The sequence below is a fragment of the Aquarana catesbeiana genome, linkage group LG08 (assembly GCF_042186555.1).
Source record: "Aquarana catesbeiana isolate 2022-GZ linkage group LG08, ASM4218655v1, whole genome shotgun sequence".
NCBI classification, from domain to species: Eukaryota; Metazoa; Chordata; class Amphibia; order Anura; family Ranidae; genus Aquarana; species Aquarana catesbeiana.
In genome coordinates, this window is record NC_133331.1 from 48633815 (window position 1) to 48657350 (window position 23536).

The window sequence follows — 23536 nt, forward strand, 5'->3', positions numbered from 1 at the left end:
ATCATTTAAGTTCATTTTTTTTCCTCATCAATGTACACGCAGCACCCCATATTGACAGAAAAACACAGAATTGTTGACATTTTTGCAGATTTATTAAAAAAGAAAAACTGAAATATCACATGGTCCTAAGTATTCAGACCCTTTGCTGTGACACTCATATATTTAACTCAGGTTCTGTCCATTTCTTCTGATCATCCTTGAGATGGTTCTACACCTTCATTTGAGTCCAGCTGTGTTTGATTATACTGATTGGACTTTATTAGGAAAGGAACACACCTGTCTATATAAGAACTTACAGCTCACAGTGCATGTCAGAGCAAATGAGAATCATGAGGTCAAAGGAACTGCCTGAAGAGCCCAGGGACAGAATAGTGGCAAGGCAAAAACATTTCTGCTGCACTTAAGGTTCCTAAGAGCACAGTGGCCTCCATAATCCTTAAATGGAAGACGTTCGGGATGACCAGAACCCTTCCTAAAGCTGGCCATCCGGCCAAACTGAGCTATCGGAGGAGAAGAGCCTTGATGAGAGAGGTAAAGAAGAACCCAAAGATCACTGTGGCTGAGCTCCAGAGATGCAATCGAGAGATGGGAGAAAGTTGTAGAAAGTCAACCACCATTGTAGCCCTCCACCAGTCGGGGCTTTATGGCAGAGTGGCCCGACGGAAGCCTCTCCTCAGTGCAAGACACATGAAACCCGCATGGAGTTTGCTAAAAAGCACCTGAAGGACTCCAAGATGGTGAGAAATAAGATTCTCTGGTCTGATGAGACCAAGATAGAACTTTTTGGCCTTAATTCTAAGCGGTATGTGTGGAGAAAACCAGGCACTGCTCATCACCTGTCCAATACAGTCCCAACAGTGAAGCATGGTGATGGCAGCATCATGCTGTGGGGGTGTTTTTCAGCTGCAGGGACAGGACGACTGTTTGCAATCGAGGGAAAGATGAATGCGGCCAAGTACAGGGATATCCTGGACGAAAACCTTCTCCAGAGTGCTCAGGACCTCAGACTGGACCGAAGGTTTACCTTCCAACAAGACAATGACCCTAAGCACACAGCTAAAATAACGAAGTAGTGGCTTCACAACAACTCAGTGACTGTTCTTGAATGGCCCAGCCAGAGCCCTGACTTAAACCCAATTGAGCGTCTCTGGAGAGACCTAAAAATGGCTGTCCACCAACGTTTAACATTCAACCTGACAGAATTGGAGAGGGTCTGCAAGAAGGAATGGTAGAGGATCCCAAAATCCAGGTGTGAAAAACGTGTTGCATCTTTCCCAAAAAGACTCATGGCTGTATTAGATCATAAGGGGGCTTCTACTAAATACTGAGCAAAGGGTCTGAATACTTAGGACCATGTGATATTTCAGTTTTTCTTTTTTAATAAATATGCAAAAATGTCAACAATTCTGTGTTTTTCTGCCAAAATGGGGTGCTGTGTGTACATTTATGAGGAAAAAAATGAACTTAAATGATTTTAGCAAATGGCTGCAATATAACAAAGAGTGAGGGGGTCTGAGCAAAAAAGAGAAGGTCATTATTAGGGTTTACATACATTATATTACCAAAAGTATTAAGAAGCCTGCCTTTACATGCACATGAACTTTAATGTCATCCCAGTCTTAGTCCGTAGGGTTCAATATTGAGTTTGCCCACCCTTTGCAGCTATAACAGCTTCAGCTCTTCTGGGAAGGCTGTCCACAAGGTTTAGGAGTGTGTCTATGGGAATGTTTGACCATTCTTTCAGAAGTGCATTTGTGAGGTCGGGCACTGATGGTGGACAAGCAGGCCCGACTCGCAGTCTTCGCTCTAATTCAGCCCAAAGGTGTTCTATCGGGTTGAGGTCAGGACTCTGTGCAGGCCAGTCAACTTCCTCCACCCCGAACTTGCTCACCCATGTCTTTATGGACCTTGCTTTGTGCACTGGTGTGCAGTCATGTTGGAACAGGAACAGGCCATCCCCAAACTGTTCCCACAAAGTTGGGAGCATGAAATTGTCCAAAATGTCTTGGTATGCTGACGCCTTAAGAGTTCCCTTCACTGGAACTAAGGGGCCAAGCCCAACCCCTGAAAAACAACCCCACACCATAATACCCCCTCCACCAAATGATTTGGCCCAATACCTTTTGGGGTTGAGAAACCTGACTGGCCTGCACAGAGTCCTGACCTCAACCCGGTAGAAGATCTTTGGGATGAATTAGAGCGGAGACTGCGAGCCAGGCATTCTCGTCCAACATCAGTGCCTGACTCCACAAATGCACTTCTGGAAGAATGGTCAAGCATTCTCATAGACACACTCCTAAACTTTGTGGACAGCCTTCCCAGAAGAGTTGAAGCTGTTATAGCTGTAAAGGGTTTGCCAACTCAATATTAAACCCTCGGACTAAGACTGGGATGCCATCAAAGTTCATGAGGATGTGTAGGCAAGCATTCCAATACTTTTGGTAATATAGTGTACATTCTAATGGAGAAAATTACCCTTTTTGCCTCCATCTCCTGACATAACACAACCCTCCACAGATGCATACAGGTCTCAGTCTGATGGACATGGTTCCACTATTTATTTAAATCCAGTTAAAAGTCTTGCCTGCACCTGCATATCATGCCCAACAGACAAGTAAAAACCCCTTGCTTTTCTGGCCTTCTGTGTTTCATTAAGGAGATCCCCTCCCTCCGCTTCCTGTCCTACAAACTTGAGATGAAATGTCTCCAAAGTGAGGGAAATCTCCTTTTACACATCTGTCATCAGAACAGTTGTCCGCATTGGAAGATTTCTCCTTTTAAATAATAAATAAATAAATACAATTTGTTTCTGATTTAGCCCCTTTTAATCCTTTACTTACCCTAATCAGCCCTAACTCCTGCTTACCCCTCTCCCCTGAGTTTTTACTTTCTCTCTGGTTTTTGTGTTTACTTAAAGTTTTCTAACTATTTCTTTCTTTTTACTTTACTTTTTTTTTCTATCGGCTGTTTATTAAAAGGTATCCAGGTGGCTTTACAGTTGCCCAACGACTTTTAAAGTAGTGAGTAAAGTAGCTCCCCTCTGCCGCCACCCCCTGTCATCTATGGTTGTTACCTGGCTCTCCCATTACTCGATCACACAGGGTGCGTCTTAGCCCTCTTGAGATACCAATAAAGTTAAATGAAAAAAAAAAGTGTAAAAAATAATAAATGTTTATAAAATAAATAAATAAATAAAAATATTTTTTTAAATTTAAAGAACTCCAGTGCCCCCCAGCACATGCGCATGCATGTGGGGCCTGAATGTGTATGTAAGCAGCAATTGTGTCCCACGTGTGAGGTGTCACCCTGATTGGAGTGAGAGCAAAAATTCTGAGGCCATAATTCTTTGTTACTTCTAAACTGATAACAAGTGAAAACTTTTAAAGCGTCACCTAGAAAAAACTTTAGATACCATAGTTTTCTCGATTTCATGGATGCATACACTTTTTAGTCTTGACATTTTTGGTATCTATTTACTCAATACAACCCCATCTTTTATATTTTACTCAAAAAAAATTGGGTATTATATTGTGTCTGTGTGCTGTAAAATTCACTTAAAGGATAAGTTCACTTTATTTAGGAGAAAACATGTAACATGTTTCAGTACCTGCCTTGCTCACTTCTCTTACCCTGTGGGAGTTCCTATCTTCTGCAGCCGCTATTACTTTTTAAAATTGCGTGAATTCTTAAAATTAGTGCAGGGATCTGGAAATTTTCTGCAAAATTATGCATTTACCCCCCTATACATCACCCCCCAACACTTGCCCTCTTCACATTTCTCCCCTCCACAGCACTGCTACCCCTTTACATCACCCCCCTCACAGCACTTGTCCCCCTTCACACCCCATGCATTGCACTGTTCCCTTTTATATCACCCTCCCCCCCACAGCACTGCTCCCCTTTTATATCACCCCCCCCCAATGTGCTCTGACTCTTCACATCTACCCCCCTTCAGTAATCACCCCCCCACCCCCATTTACACAGCACTGCCTCTTTACAACACCCCCTGTTCCCCCCACTACCATTACAGCCGTATACTCTTGCCCATCTGCACTCTCCTGCCTTACACAGAGTGGAGAGCTGGAGGTGGAATAGCAATGAATGGAGAGTGGGAGGCACAGCAGCACTGGATGGAGGGCGGGAGCAGGATCTTCCAGGGTTAACTTTTCATATTATTAAGCTTGTGAGACAGGGCGGTCCTAGCAACCAATCACCTGCTAGTTAATCTGAAAAGTTAACTCGTGCAGCTCCAGCTCCCGCCCTCCATTCATTGCTATGCTGTTTCTAGCTCTCTGCCTTGAGAATGACAGCAGGGGCAAAGAAACGGCTCCTAAATGGCAGGACCACAGGTCCAGATGGAAAAGTGACTTGGTCCGGATCCAGACCGCAGTCCGCCATTTAGTGATGCCTGCCTTAGGGGTGTAGAGACGTGAGAGCTGAAGTGGTTAAATTACAGAACATATTATGCAGCAAATATATATCATATACATTTTTTTTAAAGAAAACTGAAATAGTTTTCCATTTTTCTTACTCACATAAAGATTCACAGAATTCTTGCCCCATTTTTCTGTAGGCAGTTCAAATGTAACTTTGCCGTTGGAGTCTGTGACAAAAGTCTCTTTATTCTCTTCTCCATTGTAATTAGCTTTGATGTGAACTTTCTTTGAGGCGAGGGGTTGGCCATCAAAGGACGTCAGTGACAGCTAACATCACACAGAAAATATGAAAGAAAATTAATATGATTTTTAGCATAAATAAAAGTGAACGCTATGTCTTAAACCAAGGAAATACAGAATGGACTGCCAGCCCAAAGTCAGATGAAAGTGTTCAAAATAATTTTAATTGTTGCTAAAAAAAAAAACAAAAAAACTAATATAAAAAAATTCAACGCATTTGGGGGCAACACCCTCCTCCTTCATCAGGGTTACAAGAATATACCACAAATTCTAGATCATCACATAAAATAACACAATTGTTGAGAACTTTATGACACAAACCCTATTTGTCGCTATCAAATTAGCAATGGTAAAGGATGCAAATGATACATATTTATACATCAAATAAGGAAAGTAGATATATCAAATATAAACATACTTAGAGTCCATCCAAGTTTTATCCTGTGTGGAGGTATACTTCTTTGTGTACCTGTCAGGACACCAACAGAAGTGTGCATGCCAGTAACCTGCATGGGAACACACATTGACTCATCTGTGTGTATATATGTTTTTCTTGGATGTCTGTACGCACTGGAGCACATTTCCTCATGCCCATTCTCAGAACTGGTCCAAAGTACCTTATTTAAAGGCAGGAATGGTGAGCGATAATCACTGGATGATCCACAGCTACCAATGATCCATACTCCTGTATTCTTGATTCCTTCTTATTTGATTGCCTGTTGCTGACCCAACTTGCTCCTGACCACTTTCTGCTGAACTCCTGATCCTTGGATTGTTGTTTGACCACACTTCTATCTAATCTTTTGTTTATGACCTTGGCCTGGTTACTGATTATGTTTCAGCTGTTTACCCATGTATGACACTGACTTGTCTCCTGACCACATCTCTTATCCTGGCTGCAAACTTGTGTATGAACCCGGCTTGCCTCCTGACCACATTTCTCATCCTGGCTGCTCACCTGAACTTGAACCCAGCTTGGCTTCTGGACAAACAGCTTATCTCCCTATGGGAGGTATAGTCTCCACACTGCTGCATCTAAGCCCTGCCTCACAGGTTCTATCCTGTACTTCTGCAGGCATACAGACTGTCGGCTGTGGCTCTTCCTGGAGTGTCTCTAATGCCGCGTACACACGACCGGTTTTCCAGACGGAATAAACTCTGAAGGTTTTTCCAACAGAGTTCCGACTGAATTCCGGTGAAACTGTCTTGCGTACACACGATCACACCAAAGTCTGATCGTCAAGAATGCGGTGACGTACAGCACGTACGACGGGACTAAAAAAAGGAAGTTCAATAGCCAGTAGCCAATAGCTTCCGTCTCGTACTTGCTTCAGAGCATGCGTCGTTTATGGTCCGTCGGAACAGCATACAGACGAGCGGTTTTCCTGATAGGAATTGGTTCCGTCGGAAATATTTAGAACATGTTCCATTTCTAGGTCCGTCAGAATTTTCAAAAAAAAAAAAGTCCGATGAGGCATACACACGATCGAAATATACGATGAAAAGCTTCCGTCAGACTTTTTCCGTGGGACATTCCGCTCGTGTGTACGCGGCATAAGACTTCTGTCTACAGCCCTGAAACCACTTCCACTGGCCAACTCCACGGGCAACTACCAGCCAAGCGATACATTGACACGGTGTCACCCATGCTACTTTGTGCCTTGCATGCTTGTCTTCATACTAAGGGGTGCTCGGGTCAGAGCTGCAAGGGAAACCCTTGATACCCTTAATACAACTGTTTCCGCAGCTCTGATACAAATATGACCACTAAAGAAAATAATGAGTTTAATTGCAGCTTTTGTCATGAAAATAGTTAGTGGCGGACCATAATGCAGGGTGAAGGGGCACCGCCCCCTCTATACATGCGTCCGGCCCCCTAATCTACTTGCAGGGTGCTGGACACATGGATTCCAATGGGAGTTTTTTTTTAAGCACGTGATTAGAGCCAGAGGCTCTAATAGGCTTCAAAAAAGGGTGGGGTGACAATAGCGAATGAATATTGAGATATAATAATAATATAAGAAATTAATATTCGCTATTGTCACACTGATTATGCTCCTGGCCAATCAGGGAGTGGGTTTCGGGAGCCGTTTCCTGATTGGTCGAAAGGTGAAGCGATCCTATTGGCGTAGGAGGAGGAGGGAGGAGACGCTGCGATGCAGAGGAAGAGACGCCCCCCGTTGCCTGGAGGGAATCGCTGCCCCATGCCATAGATATGGTAAGGCTGGTAAACTGGGGGGCCGCCCCACCCCCCCAAAAAAAATATACCACCAGCCACCACTGAATATAGTCCTTGCTGCTGCCGTCCTCTATATGCAAACATGCAGATCTGAATAAAGCTGCTTAATTGGCCTTGTGTAACCACGAACCAAGACAGGAAGTCTTAAAGCGTTTGTTAACCTAAAAAAAAAATTGTATCCTGCTCCTTTAAAATCTTTTTTACAGCACAGTGCTTGTGCTGGGTAATTTGGCCTCCTGTAACACCTGAAAACCTGGCTGAACCTACCAGTTTCTGCCCTCCCCATCTTTAAACTGACCACAGTATATCATGGCTGCTGAGCCCTTACACCGTGATCAGTTTACATGTCTCCTTCAGCCGCTGCTATCTGCAGCTCTCCTTTGTCTCCCTCTGTCCTCCCCCCTCTCCTCCCTGCCTGTCAGCTCTGTGTCAGGCCCCCCCCCCCCTCCTGCTGCTGTAACAACTAAGTAAAAATCACATAATCCCCTGGCTTTCATAATACTAAGTATCCTGTATATGTGCCTTGTTAAAAAAAAAAGCAGTTCATTACCTGATTTAATAGCGCCGCTTGGTGGTCACGTGTCTCTCCTCCTCTCCTCAGGGATGGAACAGCTTTTTTTTTAGAAAGCATATATACAGGACACTTAGTATTATGAAAGCGAGGGGGTAGCCTGACTACTGCATTTGTAATTTGCTTCCTGTATTCTGAACTCAGTGTGTAATTTGGATTTTGGATTATGATTCTGTCTGCCAACTGCTTTGTTTGATGCCCACCTTGACTTCCTTTTGCTCTCTCTGTCTGTATGTCTGAGGACTTAAATCACTGTATATATACACTGCTCAAAAAAATGAAAGGAACACTTTTTAATCAGAGTATAGCATCAAGTCAATTAAACTCCTGGGATATTGATCTGCTCAGTTAAGTAGCAGAGGGGGTTGTTCATCATTTCCAGCTGCTTTGGTGTTAATACATATAAAGAGGAAGTAAACCCTGATAAAAAAATGAAAATTCCCCTTCCCTGTAAAGTGCATCGCATACTAGCACATTATGTGACACTTACCTGCAAACAAAGCCGGCGGCGTCCCGGCTGCAGGCCGCATCCACCTTCGCCCGTCTTCCTTCTGGGGCCAGTCAAGGCTCATGCTCCTGAAGAAACGGACGTTCCTTCAGAGCGCATGCGCCGATGACATCATCGGCGCAGTATACTATAAATAACTCCTAAACGGCGCACGTTTAGGAGATATTTACAGTACCTATAGGTATGCCTTATTCTAGGCTTACCCATAGGTACAAACATTAAAGGGAGGTTTAACAACAGGTGCACTAGATGGGCAACAATGGGACAACCTCCAAAACAGGAATGGTTTTACAGGTGGAGGCCACTGACATTTTTTTCTCTACTCATCTTTTCTGACTGTTTTTTACTAGTTTTGCATTTGGTTAGGGTCAGTGTCACTAATGGTAGCATGTGGCGATACCTGGACCCTATAGAAGTTGCACAGAGAGTCTTCCATGATGGCACATCAAGACGTGACATTGCCAGAAGGTTTACTGTATCTCCAAGCACAGTCTCAAGAGCATGGAGGAGCCTCCAGGAGACAGGCAGTTACTCTAGGAAGGCTGAACAGAGGCGTAGAAGGTCCTTAACCCATCAGCAGAACCGGTATCTGCTCCTTTGTGCAAGGAGGAACAGGATGGGCACTGCCAGAGTCCTACAAAATGACCTCCAGCAGGCCACTGGTGTGAATGTCTCTGACCAAACAATCAGAAACAGACTTTATGACGTCCTCTTGTGGGCCCTGTGCTCACTGCCCGGCACCATGGAGCTGGATTGGCATTTTGCATTGAACACCAGAATTGGCAGGTCCGCCACTGGTGCCCTGTGCTTTTCATGGATGAGAGCAGGTTCACCCTGAGCACATGTGACAGACGTGAAAGGGTCTGGAGAGGCCGTGGAGAACGTTATGCTGCCTGTAAAATTGTTCAGCATGACTGGTTTGCTGGTGGGTCAGTGATCATCTGGGGAGGCATATCCATGGAGGGACACACAGACCTCTGCAGGCTAGACAATGGCACTTTGACTGCCATTAGGTATCGGGATGAAATCCTTGGACCCATTGTCAGACCCTACACTGGTGCAGTGGGTCCTACCTTTTTCCTGGTGCATGACAATGCTCAGCCTCATGTGGCGAGAGTATGCAGTCAGTTCCTGGAGGATGAAGGAATTGATACCGTTGAATGGCCCCCATGCTCACCTGACCTAAATCTAATAAAACACCTCTGGGACATTATGTGTCGGTCCATCAGATGCCGCCAGGTTGCACCTCAGTCTGTTCAGGAGCTCAGTGATGCCCTGGTCCGGATCTGGGAGGAAATACCCCAGGACACCATCCGTCATCTCATTAGGAGCATGCCCCGACGTTGACAAGCACGTGGGGGCCATACAAACTAACGAGTATCATTTTGAGTTGCTGCAATGAAAATTCAGCAAAATGGACTAGCCTGCTGCATCATTTTTTCACTTTGATTTTCGAGGTGTCTTTGAATTCAGCTCTCTGTAGGTTAATAATTTTCATTTCCATCAAACAATGTGGCATGTTTTCATTCCTAACACATTACCCAGTCCATATCAGTATAGATATCCAGCATGATATTTTTCCCCATTGAAATCCGATATGTTTCCAAAGTGCTCCTTTAATTTTTTTTGAGCAGTATATCTATCTATCAGATAGATAGATAGATAGATAGATAGATAGATAGATAGATAGATAGATAGATAGATAGATAGATAGATAGATAGATACACTGTATAAAAAATACTGTATACATACATACATATATACTGTATATGCAATGCTTTACAGGGTATTGCTTTGCATATTTCTATATATGATTATCATATAGAATAGTTTAGCGAGCGCTGTAGTCTTGATAACGTTTTCTAATCGGATTATGGTAATTGGATTCCCCAAGAGGGGAATTTGCTCCTAAAATGTGCTGAAATGTTTAAAAAAATAATTAACAAAACCAGGGCTTTTTTTTCCTCAGAGAATAGGTGCAGGAACGCAACCATGCCTGCCACACTCACATACCTGCCAAATGGCATCAACTAGTAGCTCTTCCCTCTGCATACAACCCCTCCCTCCACTGCCCTCACCCCCCCCCTCCTTAAAAGCTCCACCATCTGTCATATATCTTACCTTTATTGCAATATTAAGCTGAAACACCTATCCGGCTGTAGTCCCTCCCAGCATACTTTACTACAGTCACTTGCAAGGAAATTATGCAGTAGGAGCATCAACAACTGGTCACCAGGGAAAAAATGGAGACCATAGATGGTGAAGCCTACCAGGCACCCTCTCCTGCCCATGACTGCACTAAACCCTGGGCACCTGTTCTGTATCTCCCTTGTCCCTGTCCGCCACTTAGTGGCATCTGCGCAGGAGATCTGACCTGTGGGAGCTACTGGGAGATAAGCTATCACTTGTAAGCGCAGAAGCTGGACTTCAGTGTTACCAAGTGATAGTGGTGAGCAGGGAGCAGAAGACCTGAGCCAGAGGTGGTGGAACTGAGTTCCCCATAGTTCCTGCTGAAAAAAAGCCCTGAACAAAACTAGTCCTGTTTTATTTACCACCACTAAATACCTAATTAAAGAATTCACTGAAATATTCCAATAGTCCAGAGTTCGAAAAGGTAGCCAGTGCTTTTCTAGGAGCTTGAAATACCCCCCTTTATCAGGGCTCATTGTATTTTTTGTAGTAGAAATGGTTTCTGAATTGTTGAGGGAGTGACAACTAAAGTGATACATTCTGGGTCCCACACTGGGTCCACACAGGCTGGTTATAGCAGGCTACCACCTGCTGCTGAGCAGCTTCTTTGGGGGTCCAAGACTGCCTACCTACCCTTTTTTTTCTTATGGCTGTGCTTTCCTCCCACAGCCCCAAAACAACTTACAACTGAAACATTGCAGGTTATATCACAGATAAATAAAGCATGTTAAATACTGGTTTTCTTTTTAATTATTATTATTATTTTTTTATTTGCTTGTAATGTTTCTTTGAACTTGATAGAAAATTTGACTATTCCAGGACAGTCAATTCCCTCGAACAGCCTTGCATGCTATAGCCTTCTCATGTTCTAAAAGTGTCTAATTAATCTCTGTGCTGGACCAGCTCCTCTGTCCTCACCCCCCCCACTCCCCGCATAACCTTATATGTAACTGCCGGGGGAGGAAAGACAAGGAATATTCTGAGTGTGCAGAGACGCCAGTACCCAGCAGCTTCTGGATGTCTACACAGGTAAATAATCAAGGGAATCAAAGATCATTTATTGTCATTCTGTAATAGAAATGATGAAATTAACAACAGATATAACCAGTGGTGGCTGGTGCTCGATAATGCGGGGGGGGGGGCAAACCAATGCCACCCCCCGCGCAGGAGACGGATGGCCTACCTACCTTAGGAGCCGCCATCGTGGTTGCTGGTGGGTCGGTCGGTCTTCCCCTGCTTCTCCTCCATCCGTGTGTGTCCTTTGGCCATGCATCTCCTCCCTCCTCCCCCTTGGCCAATAAGATCACTTCTCCTTTCGGTCAATCGGGAAAAGGGTCTCACGACCCATTTCCTGATTGGCTGGGAGGAGAATCAGTGCTCTCCCCCCCTGGGCCCACCCTTTTTTGAAGCCTATTAGAGCCTCTGGCTCTAATCATGGGCTTAAACACCCTCCCCTTTGGAATCCATGCATCCGGCGCCCTGTATGTAGATTAGGGGCCGGACGCAACGGATAGGGGAGCGGCACCGCGTGCCGCTAATGGACGGGCCCCCACTGGATATACACATAAAAACAATGTAGACGTGACCCCCCAAACGTGAAGGACTACAAGTCCCAGCATAAACCCCTCAGAGCTGAGGTGGTAACATCCCCCAACTAGTGAAGGACTACAAGTCCCAGCATGAACCTCAGTGATCTAAGGGGTCACATCCTTACATCTCAGGGGTTCATGCTGAGACTTATAGTCTTTCACTTTTAGGGATGTGACGTGAAGGACTACAAGTCCCAGCATGAACCCCTCAGAGCTGAGGATGTGACGACACCCAAATCAAAGAGATGCTGGCTGTCACAGAGGGGACAACCCCAGGCACCCCGTAAAAGATGTGGGGCAAATTCTCCAGGTGCCCAAGCTAGTACCTGGAGCCAAGAACCGCCACTGGGCTCCAGGAAACAGGGCTGATTAACGCCATGTTCAGAGAGGGCCAGGAGGCTGGTAGCCTAGGCAACCTGTCGAAAGAGGAATAAAGCTGTAACAAGCTACGCACATCGCGTAGGATACGCAACGTGCTTAGGATACACTATGGGCTTAGCCAGATACTGTCTTTATTCTTCTTCTCGGGTGCAGTGCTGGTCTGCCACCCTCCAATAAGCTTGCAGTGGTCTTGGTTCTCCTCTCACAGTAAGGTTTTGGTGTAAAAAAAATTAAAATTGGCCTGCTCAGTATAAAATGCCTGGGCCTATTTTCAGTCAACATATAAATAACAGGCAAACGTATTGAACTACAAGTCTTGCCCCAAAATTCAGCTGTCACATCGCTTCCACAGGCCAGCACAATAAGAGACAATGACCTAAACATCTGACTGATTTTCTACTGTGTTTCCATCACTCATAACCCCCTCTAGACAGGGCCATCTTAATAGCATCATGGGCCCTTGGGCAAAGTAATGCACTGGGGTCCCTACCAGTCTGCCCCAATTTACACACCTACTCTCAAAAATTGAAGTATAAATAGCAGATAGAACTAAACATAAATGAATTGGTACTCTCAATAAAATCAATTTTAAACACTAAGAAAAGATGCCATGAATCACAGACTAATCAACACAAAGGACACAGTACAGAGGGCGAGGCAGAAGAGCTCAGTACTGGGGAGGGGGATTAGGAGGGCACAATACTGGGATCAGTAGGGCACAGTACAGGTTTGGGGACTCTACCTGGGACAGGGCCATGCTGGGACAGCTTAGTAAAAACAGTGACTGTAAAAGCAAATTCGGGACAGTTGGCAAATATGATATAATGCAAGATTATTATGGGGTTCCCATGCACTTGGGACCCCTGGGCAGTGCCCAGGGGTGCTCATGCATTAAGACGGCCCTGCCTCTAAACACCTAAGCTACTACAGAGTTTTTGTTTTACTTTGCGCTCACCTTTCCCCTGTACGGCACTCCTGGCATGAAATACGATTTTGTGTCTTCGAATAACAGTTTGGTGAGCTTGGACTCGAGCGTAATGGTTTTGGATGCACTTTGAGTCACTCCTTCAGTAAGCCAAGAAAAAAACAAATGGAAAAAAAATGTCACAGCAAAGAAATGTTTTACCTTTTTATTTTACTGAAATGAAAGGTTGAGTTTATGGAAATCATTGCAATGAGGAGTAAATCTGTTTTTGTTCTACTAAAAGTTTATGCTTTACATGGGGACTTACCCATTCCTCTGCTGAGCTACTCAGCAATTGAAGGGACACTTCATTCCAATTTTTTTATTTTTTTGTAAATGCTGGAGAATTAAACCATTTCAAACCTTATAACTGTACAAAAGTATATAGTATATACTTTAAGACACTGACCAGGTTCTCTCAGGTCATGTCAATAAGGCTAAGGCATTGGTCATAGAGCCTCTAACAAGAGTTTGGGGTTTTTATGTTCACAAAGAAGAAGTCAATCAGTAGCTCTACTTGAACACCACTCTGCAGCCCACATTTAGTCAGTGCCTCAGCATTGGTCACCGATCTGCAGCCAGAAGTTGCCAGCAGTGGTGATTTCTATTGAAAAGGTAAAAATGAAGAAACTCTTATGCCGCGTACACACGGTCGGACTTTTCGTCTACAAAAGTCCGACAGCCTGTCCGACAGACTTCCTGCGGACTTTCGGCGGACTTGCAGCAGACTTTCTAATGAACGGACTTGCCTACACACGACCACACAAAAGTCCGACGGATTCGTACGTGATGACGTACACCGGACTAAAATAAGGAAGTTCATAGCCAGTAGCCAATAGCTGCCCTAGCATGGGTTTTTGTCCGTCGGACTAGCACACAGACGAGCGGATTTCGGGGTCCGTCGTAGTTACGACGTAAAGATTTGAAGCATGTTTCAAATCTAAAGTCCGTCGGATTTGAGGCTGAAAAAGTCTGCTGAAAGTCCGGAGAAGCCCACACACGATCGGATTACCAGCCAGCTTTAGTCCGTCGGCGTCCGTTGGACTTTTGTAGACGAAAAGTCCGACCGTGTGTACGCGGCATTACAGGTTGGTTATAAAATAGACTCCTTAGGAATCTTAATTGTACCTAGGGATACAACAAAAGGGGTGGAATCGCCCAAAGGTGCCCAGGAACAACTAAAACTTAAAAAAGTGAGTGGGAACACCTTGCTTCTATAACTGAAAAAAAAACAAAAAACATTCAGGTTAAATAGATAATTTATAAAGGTTATAAAGGTTACCCAACAGGTAGGTTTCAGTACCTGAACATGAAGCAAAGGGACCAGCTGTTGAGAAGAAACACAGCTAACTCTGGACATTTGGGTGATCCCCTGCCTAGTGAGAATATGCTTTGGCATTTGTGGTGAGAAAAATAGAGGTCTTCCCAGTAGAAAGTCAAAAAGTAGAGGTTAGTGGAATTTCAAGTACTACTTGGATGCTTGGGGAACTGAATGAAAAAAGGCTGCATGATTTCAGTGTCAATCAGCAAGACAATTGGAAAGTTTTAAAGCAAGGATTGAAGCTGGCTACTCGATAAATCCTTTTAATGTTCTTTATTGGCTACATCATGTAAAACAGGATCACTGCTAATGTGTTTCATAGCTATGAGGAAGGCTGTAATAGCCGAAACGGATTAGCATTGATCCTGTTTAACATGATGTAGCCAATGAAGTCCATTAAAAGGCGTTATCGAGTGGCCAGCTTCAATCTCTGCTTTAGATGTCTGCTAGGGGAGTTTGACCCCCCAGCCTGAGCACCGTATCTCAGCAAACACTTCTACTATTCTGGTGGTTGAGTTTGGTTATCCTTTGCTTGTATACAAACGGTTTTTAATGGCTCCTGAGAGTTATGGAAACTTCTTTCAACTACCCTGCATATGCATTAAATCTTTGAGACCAGAGATGGTTTAACCCTAACATTACCCCAATACTAATCCTAATACTAATACAAACCCAAATGCTAACCCTTACTCTGACACTAAAACTAACCAAAATAGTAACCCTAACTCTGACCCTAATGTCAACTTCAACACTAACCTTAAAGTTGTTGTAAACCCCAGTCATGATATCTGAACAGAGCACATATATCTGCAGTGTTTACTTGTCTCTCTCCAAAGCTCTAAGTGTCGTTTCTCTCTGGTGCTTCTGTCCTCTACTATCAGAGTCAATTCTGAGAAGTTTTCCCTACACATGAGATAAAATTTGTGATGGGAGGGAAATAAGCACACAGCTTGTCTATTCAGAATACAGCTCTGCATGTTCCTTCGTTCCTTTGCCTATGTGGAGGGGGGTGTGCCCCTTTCCTCCAATCAGCTCTTGCACAGTGTATAAGAGCCACCCCCTCCTCTGTACTCCTCACATATGCATATGGATTTTATCATAAATCTGCACTTCTGAAGGGTTGTATACAAGAGAAGACTGCAGATAAACAAGTAAAACTTATGCAAGAGGATTTTCCCTATCAACACTGACTGTGGTTGCAGGAAAGTAAATCGCACCATCTATGGTCGGCTTAACCACAACTCTGACCCTAATGGTCATGCTTACTCTGACACTGAAGCTGAATCTAAAGCCAGCCTAATCCTTTGCTTATCCATAAATGATCACCATGTTACAGGTGATAAAAAGGTCATCACTGTTTTTTTTTTCAAAGAGGTTATGCCTAGACAGTCCACTTGGTGGAATTTGAGTTTATATTCAGAAACATTTTGGCAAGCCAACAACAGTAATTTCACTGCAAAATCTATTTTGTCCAAATTACTCCACTAAACCCTACCTCATTGTCTTCATTTTTCTGCCAACCAAATATGCAACTACATTAGAGCAGTTATATTTTTGAACATAGACTGAGTTGGCTAAAACCATTGTAATTATTTTGCATTTCCATTTTGTCTGTAGCTATTGTTCCATATTAGTATATATAGTTCTTACACAGTACCCCAACTGTATTTGTGCTCAATACACCTTCACAATCAATTCCAGTGTTCATATCTGTCTTATATATTTATAGTTGCACAGCTTGAGAACAACAGTATGGCTTCTACAACAGAAAGTCCTTACTGTTCTCTCTCACACACCAGCATTAAACCATGAGTATTGCTGACTGAGAGCAACTTTTAAAACTGTAGAACATCTCAGGATGAGCAGTTTTCAGTGCTGCAGATACAGAGAGAAAATGGATCCCTGGGATATAGTTCATGTTCTAATTCCTAACAGCTTCATTTGCCAACTAGACATTGCAAAGTAATTTTGGGGAGCTTGTAATTTAGTAGGATAATAGTGGTATAAACCAAGAATTCTCTTGTAGGCCGGGCTTACACTGGTACAGCACGACAGTCGTACCACTGTGCCCTTCGACATGCGTCCGAATTCCATGAACAGGGATCCAACTTTGATCTCCAACAATACCAGGCACTGGTATGAATCTTTAGGGGGAACTCCACACAAGATGGTAAAAAAAACGTCATGGGTTCCCCCTCAGGGAGCAATCCATACCAGACCCTTATCCGCTCCTGAACTGTACCAGGCCGCATGCCCTCAACATGGGGGGGTGGGTGCTGTGGGGCAGGGGGGCCCCGTGCCCCCAACCCCAAAGCCCCTTGTCTCCATGTTGATGAGGACAAGGACCTCCTCTTCTAGTATTCTCCCGTTCTTCTCCCTCTGTCCGCTGTCTTTTGCCTCTGCCGGGTCATCTCCGCTATCTTCTCGCTCTTTTGCTGGGTCTTCTCCACTGTCTTCTGCCTCTGTTTTTCTTCCGATGTTTACTCAACGCTCTCTCCCGCTCTAATGCTGGGTGCATGGTGTGCCACTACTTATATTGGCATGGGGCGGGGTCACCGGAGGCCCGCCCCTTATGATGTCACCTGCCCATCATGCCTTTTTTTTTCAGGTGAATGGGTAGGGGTACAATGTATCCCATACTCATTCACACAGGGTGGGGGGCCGGGATCTGGGGGCCCCCTTGTTAAAGGGAGCTTCCAGATTCTGATAAGCCCCCCGACCGCAGACCCCAACAAACAAAGGCCAGGATTGTTGGGAAGAGGACCTTGTCCTCATCAACATGGGGACAAGGTGCTTTGGGGCAGGGGGGCGCAGGGCCCCCCTGCCCCAAAGCACCCACCCCCCCATGTTGAGGATATGCGACCTGGTATGGTTCGGGGGGGCACTCCCTTACCTGGCCTGCCGGGCTGTGTGCTTGGATAAGGGTCTGGTATGGATTTTGGGGGGGACCCCAATGCCGTTTTTTCTGCGTGGGGGTTCCCCTTAAAATCCATACCAGACCTAAGGGCCTGGTATGCTCCTGGAGGGAAAACCCATGCCATCTTTTTTAAAATGTGGCGTGGAGTTCCCCTTCAAGATCCTCAGAGCATGCCAAAGTCAGGTCAGTTAAGACGGCGATCCGACTTCAGTGATAGCCAATGGGCTGAAGTAGGATCAAAGTCAGACCAAAGTAGTGCAGGGAGCATTTTCAAAGTCGGACTGACTTGTGTCGGACCAGTTAAGACGGCTCCCATAGGAAAACATTGATTTTCACACGTCATGCGACATGAGCTCCCAATGTCGAAGCGTTTGTCGTACCAGTGTAAACCAGGCCTATATAAGAGTTGCACAGAATGTCTCTGAGAGCTTCCACATCTTCTCTAATTTAATTTGCTAAGAGCACCTCTATCTTGATATGACTCACCTGTCCCCTCTTCCTCCATACTGATATCCATGATCAGTTCTCTGTTGTAGTCTGAGCTCCGCAGATTGAATTTGCTCAGATCCAGAGTACTTTGCATCTTTCCAGTCTGGTCAATCTATGAAGAAAAGGAAGACGTTCAGGTTATTGAAGTTACGCAGTAGGTTTACTATGTCCCCTGTCTGCCTCATATATTAAGTGCGATAAAACCTAAGAGGAAAATCCAAGTTCATGGAGCAAAAATATTCACTTCCAACTAGCAGTTTCTTTAAAGCATGGAAAAGTTTTCACGCTTAGTGATTGCATTTGGCTATTAATTTCAAAGAGGGATCCCTCTCCAAGTCAATTGTTGGTATCTTGGTGTACCATTTCCTATTTCTCAATATCCTTTTACACATAGAAATGTATTTGTGTGTGTTTAAATGGTAACAGCAAGATTTCCCCCATCACTATTTTGCTTTATCTGCTAAGCTTTATCAGAGCAACAAGTTCATCCATAGTTCTAATTATCATCCGCCATCTTACCAAAGTTGACCTTCTTTAGATCCCTTGTAACTGCAGTTACAAAGCATTGAACTTTAGTCACTGATAAAAGGGGGGAAATTATGTTGATTTGATGCAAAAGCCAATTTCATTCAGCTTAGACATTATTATTATACAAGATTTATATAACGCCGACAGTTTACGTAGAGCTTTACAATATAAAGGGGCGACAATACAATTCAATACCAGAGGGTTAGGAGGGATCTGCTCCTGCGAGCTTACAATCTAATAGGGAGGGGCTGGTGAGACAAAAGGCAATAACTGTGAGGGCTGAAGTGATGGGCGAAGTAGAAGAATCAGTTGTTAGCTGAAGGCAGGATAGGCCCCCCTGAAGAGATGAGTCTTCAGGACTCGCCTAAAGGTTGACAGAGTAGGAGATAGCCGGACAGATTGAGGTATTGAGTTCCAGAGGATGGGAGAAGATCTGGAGAATGGAGCTAGAGAGCAGGAGGTCTTGGGTGGAACAGAGAGGATGGTTTGGGTGATTTTTTGAAGACAAGATCGATTATGTAGCTCGGGGCAGAGTTGGCTTTGTATGTTATTGTTAGAGTTTTGAATTTTATTTGTTGGGCAGTGGGAAGCCAGTGGAGGGATTGGCAGAGAAGGGTGGCGGACACTGAATGGTTGGTAAGGTGGATGAATCTGGCAGCAGCATTCATGATTGACAGAAGAGGGGAAAGCCTGCGGAGAGGTAAGCCAATGAGGAGAGAGTTACAATAGTCAAGGCAAGAGATAACGAGGGAGTGAATAAGTTGCTTAGTGGTTTCAACTGTTAAAAAGGGGCATATTTTGGAGATTTTACAGAGCTGAAGTCTGCAAGATTTGGACAGCGATTGGATTTGGGCCTGAAAGGACAGGTCAGAGTCCAGGATTACACCTAGCACCCTGACATGAGGGGAGGGACTGATGGTTGTATTATTGATCCTGATGGAGAAGTCAGGGGAGGAGGACGGACTGGAGGAAATATTATGAGCTCAGTTTTAGAAAGATTTCTCAATTTTATTCACCAGATCAAGGGCTATATCTACCAAGGCTTGTTCAATATCATCCACATGTCCTTCCTTCCAAAGTGTCATAAAATCTCTAAGGAGACTCTTGCAATCTACCAACTGTTTTACCACAAGGTTTTCAATAAATGTATCCTCTGTTTAATGTCAATGAAATCTCTAAATCTAATATTCAGTATGTTTGGCATACTCAAGCAAATGTTTTTTTTTTGTGAATCTGTTGCAAAGTTTGTTAGCTAGAAATCCTGCTAGTAACAGAGCATTCTGTTGGAGGCTGACAACTCACAGATACTGCCTTGCAGCCTGCCGTGGCTACTTCTGTTGATAGACCTGAAAAAGAGCCAACAGCCAAATGAAGGAGAGGACAGGGTAGACTGACAACGCTGTTGCTAATTGTGAGGCAGTGACTTAGCGTTGTTGGTTTACAGCAAGAAGTGTTACTGGCAGCATCTCCAGGTAAGAAACTTTGCACCAGATTTACAAAGAAATATTTGATGAAAGTAGAAGTCTATCTTCAGTTTTTATTAATGAGTTCTGTTCTCCAGGGGTTCAAAATATATTTAGTACTTTGTCCAATCTCCCTATGTGCTGTCTAAGGCTAGCTGTGAGGTCAGACAGGGCTCCTCTATTCTCTCCATGTATGTCTGACAAGGCAGCTAGGAGACAGCTCCTTTGGCAGACGGTACCTTTCTCTCTCTCTCCAAGCCCTTGTTTGAGACAAGCAACAAGGAATCTAAGGGGAGGAGGGATTGTCAGCTAGAATGTTCCAGGCAAACTGGCAAGTTCTTGGAGATGGAGAAAAATACTGTCTATCAAAACGGCTATCTCCTTGTTAGCTACATTGTTGGATTGCCGTGGAGAAAGGAGGGGTGCTCTGCCAGACCTAACAGCTAGCCTTAGACAGCATGTAGGAAAATGGGGCAAAGTACTACTTGTGCTTTGTCCCCTGAGAACAGAACACGTGAACAGAATGGAAGTGAGCTTTTTGTTGATACAGAAAACTGTATACAGCATAGCATGATGCCAAACACTAAAATCTTATGGATTTACACTTGAGTATATTCTCAGCATTTTTGAGCATCCTCAGTATTTTTAAACTTGTTGGCAGAGCTTAAGGCACCCTAGTGGGGACACTGTGAATAACACTCCTGGGCCCCACTGGTTTCTGCCAGTTCTGTATTGATGGGACTGCTGGACATCTTCCGATGTTGAAGGGAATTAAGCATGATGTATCTTTCATCTGCTGTATTAAGTTTCCTTGGCCAACCACTGCATCTATGGTCCTCAATGTTGCCCGTCTCATTGTGCTTCATCAAAAGAGCCTGAACAACACATATTGAAACCCCAGTCTGCTTTGAAATCTTTGTGTAGAACCCTCCTAGGTAGGTGCTAGAAGAGAGTATAGTTTTGGGTCTTTCTGCCTAACAGGAGGACTATTAGGTACATGTAGAATGCTCTCTGCCTACCAGGGAGCAGGACCTATTGGTGAGGTCTGCTCATGGTGCTCAGGTGCATCTCAGCTTGTCTGAATGTTTCACACTGGTCGAATAGGGAGGCATATTGGACAGTGGGAGGAAACCTGACAAGTGAGGGCACAGGCATTGTTACAGCCCTGGCTATTGGCAGAGGAATGTACCTCATTGCATGCTGGGTAACTGTATAAATGCCAAGGGCACATGTGCTTGTGGTCATTCAGCTGGAGAGTGGGGTTCCGGAGGGAGGGGGTGGCTGCCCCTTCTCTGTAGAAGTTGCAATGTGGCCTTGGGTAGTCGACCTGAGAGCCTGAAAGCCAGGGAGAAGCTGAACCCAGAGGTCCTGCAGAGCTGACTAGAAAGGGAGATACCAGTAAGGATCTGATTCTGCCTACTGTGAGCACAGATCTGTGTCATGGGGCCTGTCCTGTGAGAGTCATCCCTTCAGCTAGAAGAGTCAATGGACAGGTGTCAGTCAGAAAGTGTCCTGAAGATAAAGTAATTGCATCAAGTCTACTGCTAGAGAGAGCAAGAAGACTTAATTCTTCCATACAAGTGGCAGTATGGTAAAAGCAGTGTGTCTGCTTCCACAAGTAATCCGGTGAGAGTCGTCCTTGTCTACTGTGAATAGTTCAGTTGGAGTATCTCACTATTCCCTTCTCCCACAATAAATATAAAAAACCCAAATACCCTGGACTGTTTATTGAGTAACGAGCAAATGGGAGTAAGGGGGAATATGTGAAAAATACCCCAGCAACTGTCTGCAGGTAATCAGAGGGAGGCCTAGAAGTCAACACACAGCAAGCCCTACGGGGACAGTGCTACATTTGCCTGGGAGAGACCTTGCTGATGCAGTATAACTACCTTGTGTCTCGTTGCTGTGCTCAGTCTTGCCATGGTGTATGACCTGTGACATTTAGGCTGGGTTCACATTTATGCGAATTGGATGTGGATTTCCCTGCGTCCAATTCGCATGACAGGAGATTGTGACCGGCTCTCACTGGAGCCGGTTCACGCATCTCTGGGGCAGCTGCGGAGCGGAATGCACAAGGGTCCTGTGTATCTTTGGCTCTGTTTTAGGTCCGAATTCAGGCAAAAATTCAGGCCTGATTCGTCCCTGAAAGGGAGAACAGGGACACACCTGACCCCTGCTGTGAGCTGCATCTGATTAAAGTGTAACACCACTTTTATTGAGGAAAAAAACATTTCCTCTGGGTGATCTATGTACATTGCAAGGATTATAGCAACCTTTGTTGCAGATTCCTACCTTTTGTTATTCTGAAGAAATCACTGTTTGTTCCTCTGTGCCCCTGTTCTGAGTGGGTCTAATGGGAGTGATTTCATAATTATCCGTCAGCTGTGCAGATGCAGAGCACTAATGAGGAAAGCTGCTGGGCCTACATCCCTTTTATACTTGATTTCCTATTGGAGGTATCTCATAAAAATGACATTTTTGTTGCAGGGGATGCCTAAAATCTGACTTGTACCTTAGGCAGACTTCTGAGAAAATTGGGGAGCCAATCACACAAGGAAATTATGTTTCTGGGGGTAGTCAGTATACATTCTGTGTACAGAACAACTCCAGGTAGCCATATTGCATAGCATTTTTAGAAAATTAGAGCGGCTGCAGATTGAAAATGAAAGGTAATTTTTAATAACATTCAATTACAATGTGACACACATCACAATTGTATACGCTATATTATTTTTTCTTTATTTGCTATTTCTTTTCCCAACGAAAGTGAATTTACCCTTTTAGTGTGAACCCAGCCTAAACTATCTTCCACAACCTCACCTTAGTAGCAGAGTTTGGCTGTTCCTTACCCAGTTTTAAGCCTCTTATACAGCTGTTTCTGTTTCAGTTAATGACTGTGTTTCAACCTACATATGAAATTGATGATCATTAGCACCTGCTTGGTATAAATGGTAATCATACACCTGACTTTAATCCTATGAAATTTTGCAAATGTACAAAGTGTGCAAGTATATGAATGAATGCTGGTTTGAAGCCAAAGGGTAGTCACAGCAAATATTGATTTGATTTAGATTTTTCTTCTGTTTGCTCACTTTGCATTTTGTAAATTGATAATTGAGGGGAGATATGATAGCAATATATAAATATCCCTTGTTAGCAATATATAAATAAATATACCCTAGTGTTTTTTTACCTTAATGCATCCTATTCCTCTGCCTGGGGTTCTCGGCTCTTGATTGGATAGATTGATAGCAGCGCAGCTATTGGCACCTGCTACTGTCAATCAAATCCAATGATGCGGGCGCTGGGGGGCGGGGCCAAGTCATACATTCGGTGGCTATGGACACCGAAAGATGGACTTGGGAGCGCGCCCGCAAGATGACCCCCCGGGAGAGCGCTTCTCCTAGGGGGTTATCTGATGTGGGGAGGAGCCGCCGAGGGACCTCAGAAGACGGTGTTTGGGGCCACTCTGTGCAAAACGAGCTGCACAATGGAGGTAAGTATGACACGTTTGTTATTTTTTTTTTTAAATAAACAAAGCTTTACAATCACTTTAAGCTGCGTAGGGGGTTTTTCACTGTCAGAGCAAAAAGGATGTGAAACTCTCTTCCACACAATTGGTGGTGTCAGCAGGAAGAATTAATAGTTTTAAAAGACTCTTATGCACTGAACACATGATAGGAAAGTCTGTGTGTATGC

The 23536-nt window shown here is 44.3% G+C and overlaps 1 protein-coding gene across 10 annotated transcripts in view; it reads right to left on the reverse strand.

Annotated features, from left to right (window-relative positions):
• The window catches only part of LOC141105739 (alpha-2-macroglobulin-like protein 1), a 251128-nt gene that overhangs the window by 156126 nt on the left and 71466 nt on the right, over positions 1-23536 (reverse strand). For all 10 annotated transcript variants that reach the window (XM_073595819.1, XM_073595817.1, XM_073595811.1 and 7 more), the window contains exons 10-12: positions 17844-17958; positions 13111-13220; positions 4536-4703 (exon numbers count right to left, since the gene is read on the reverse strand). In XM_073595819.1, the coding sequence (XP_073451920.1) occupies positions 4536-4703; positions 13111-13220; positions 17844-17958 (393 nt within the window). The remainder of the gene's footprint in view (positions 1-4535; positions 4704-13110; positions 13221-17843; positions 17959-23536) is intronic.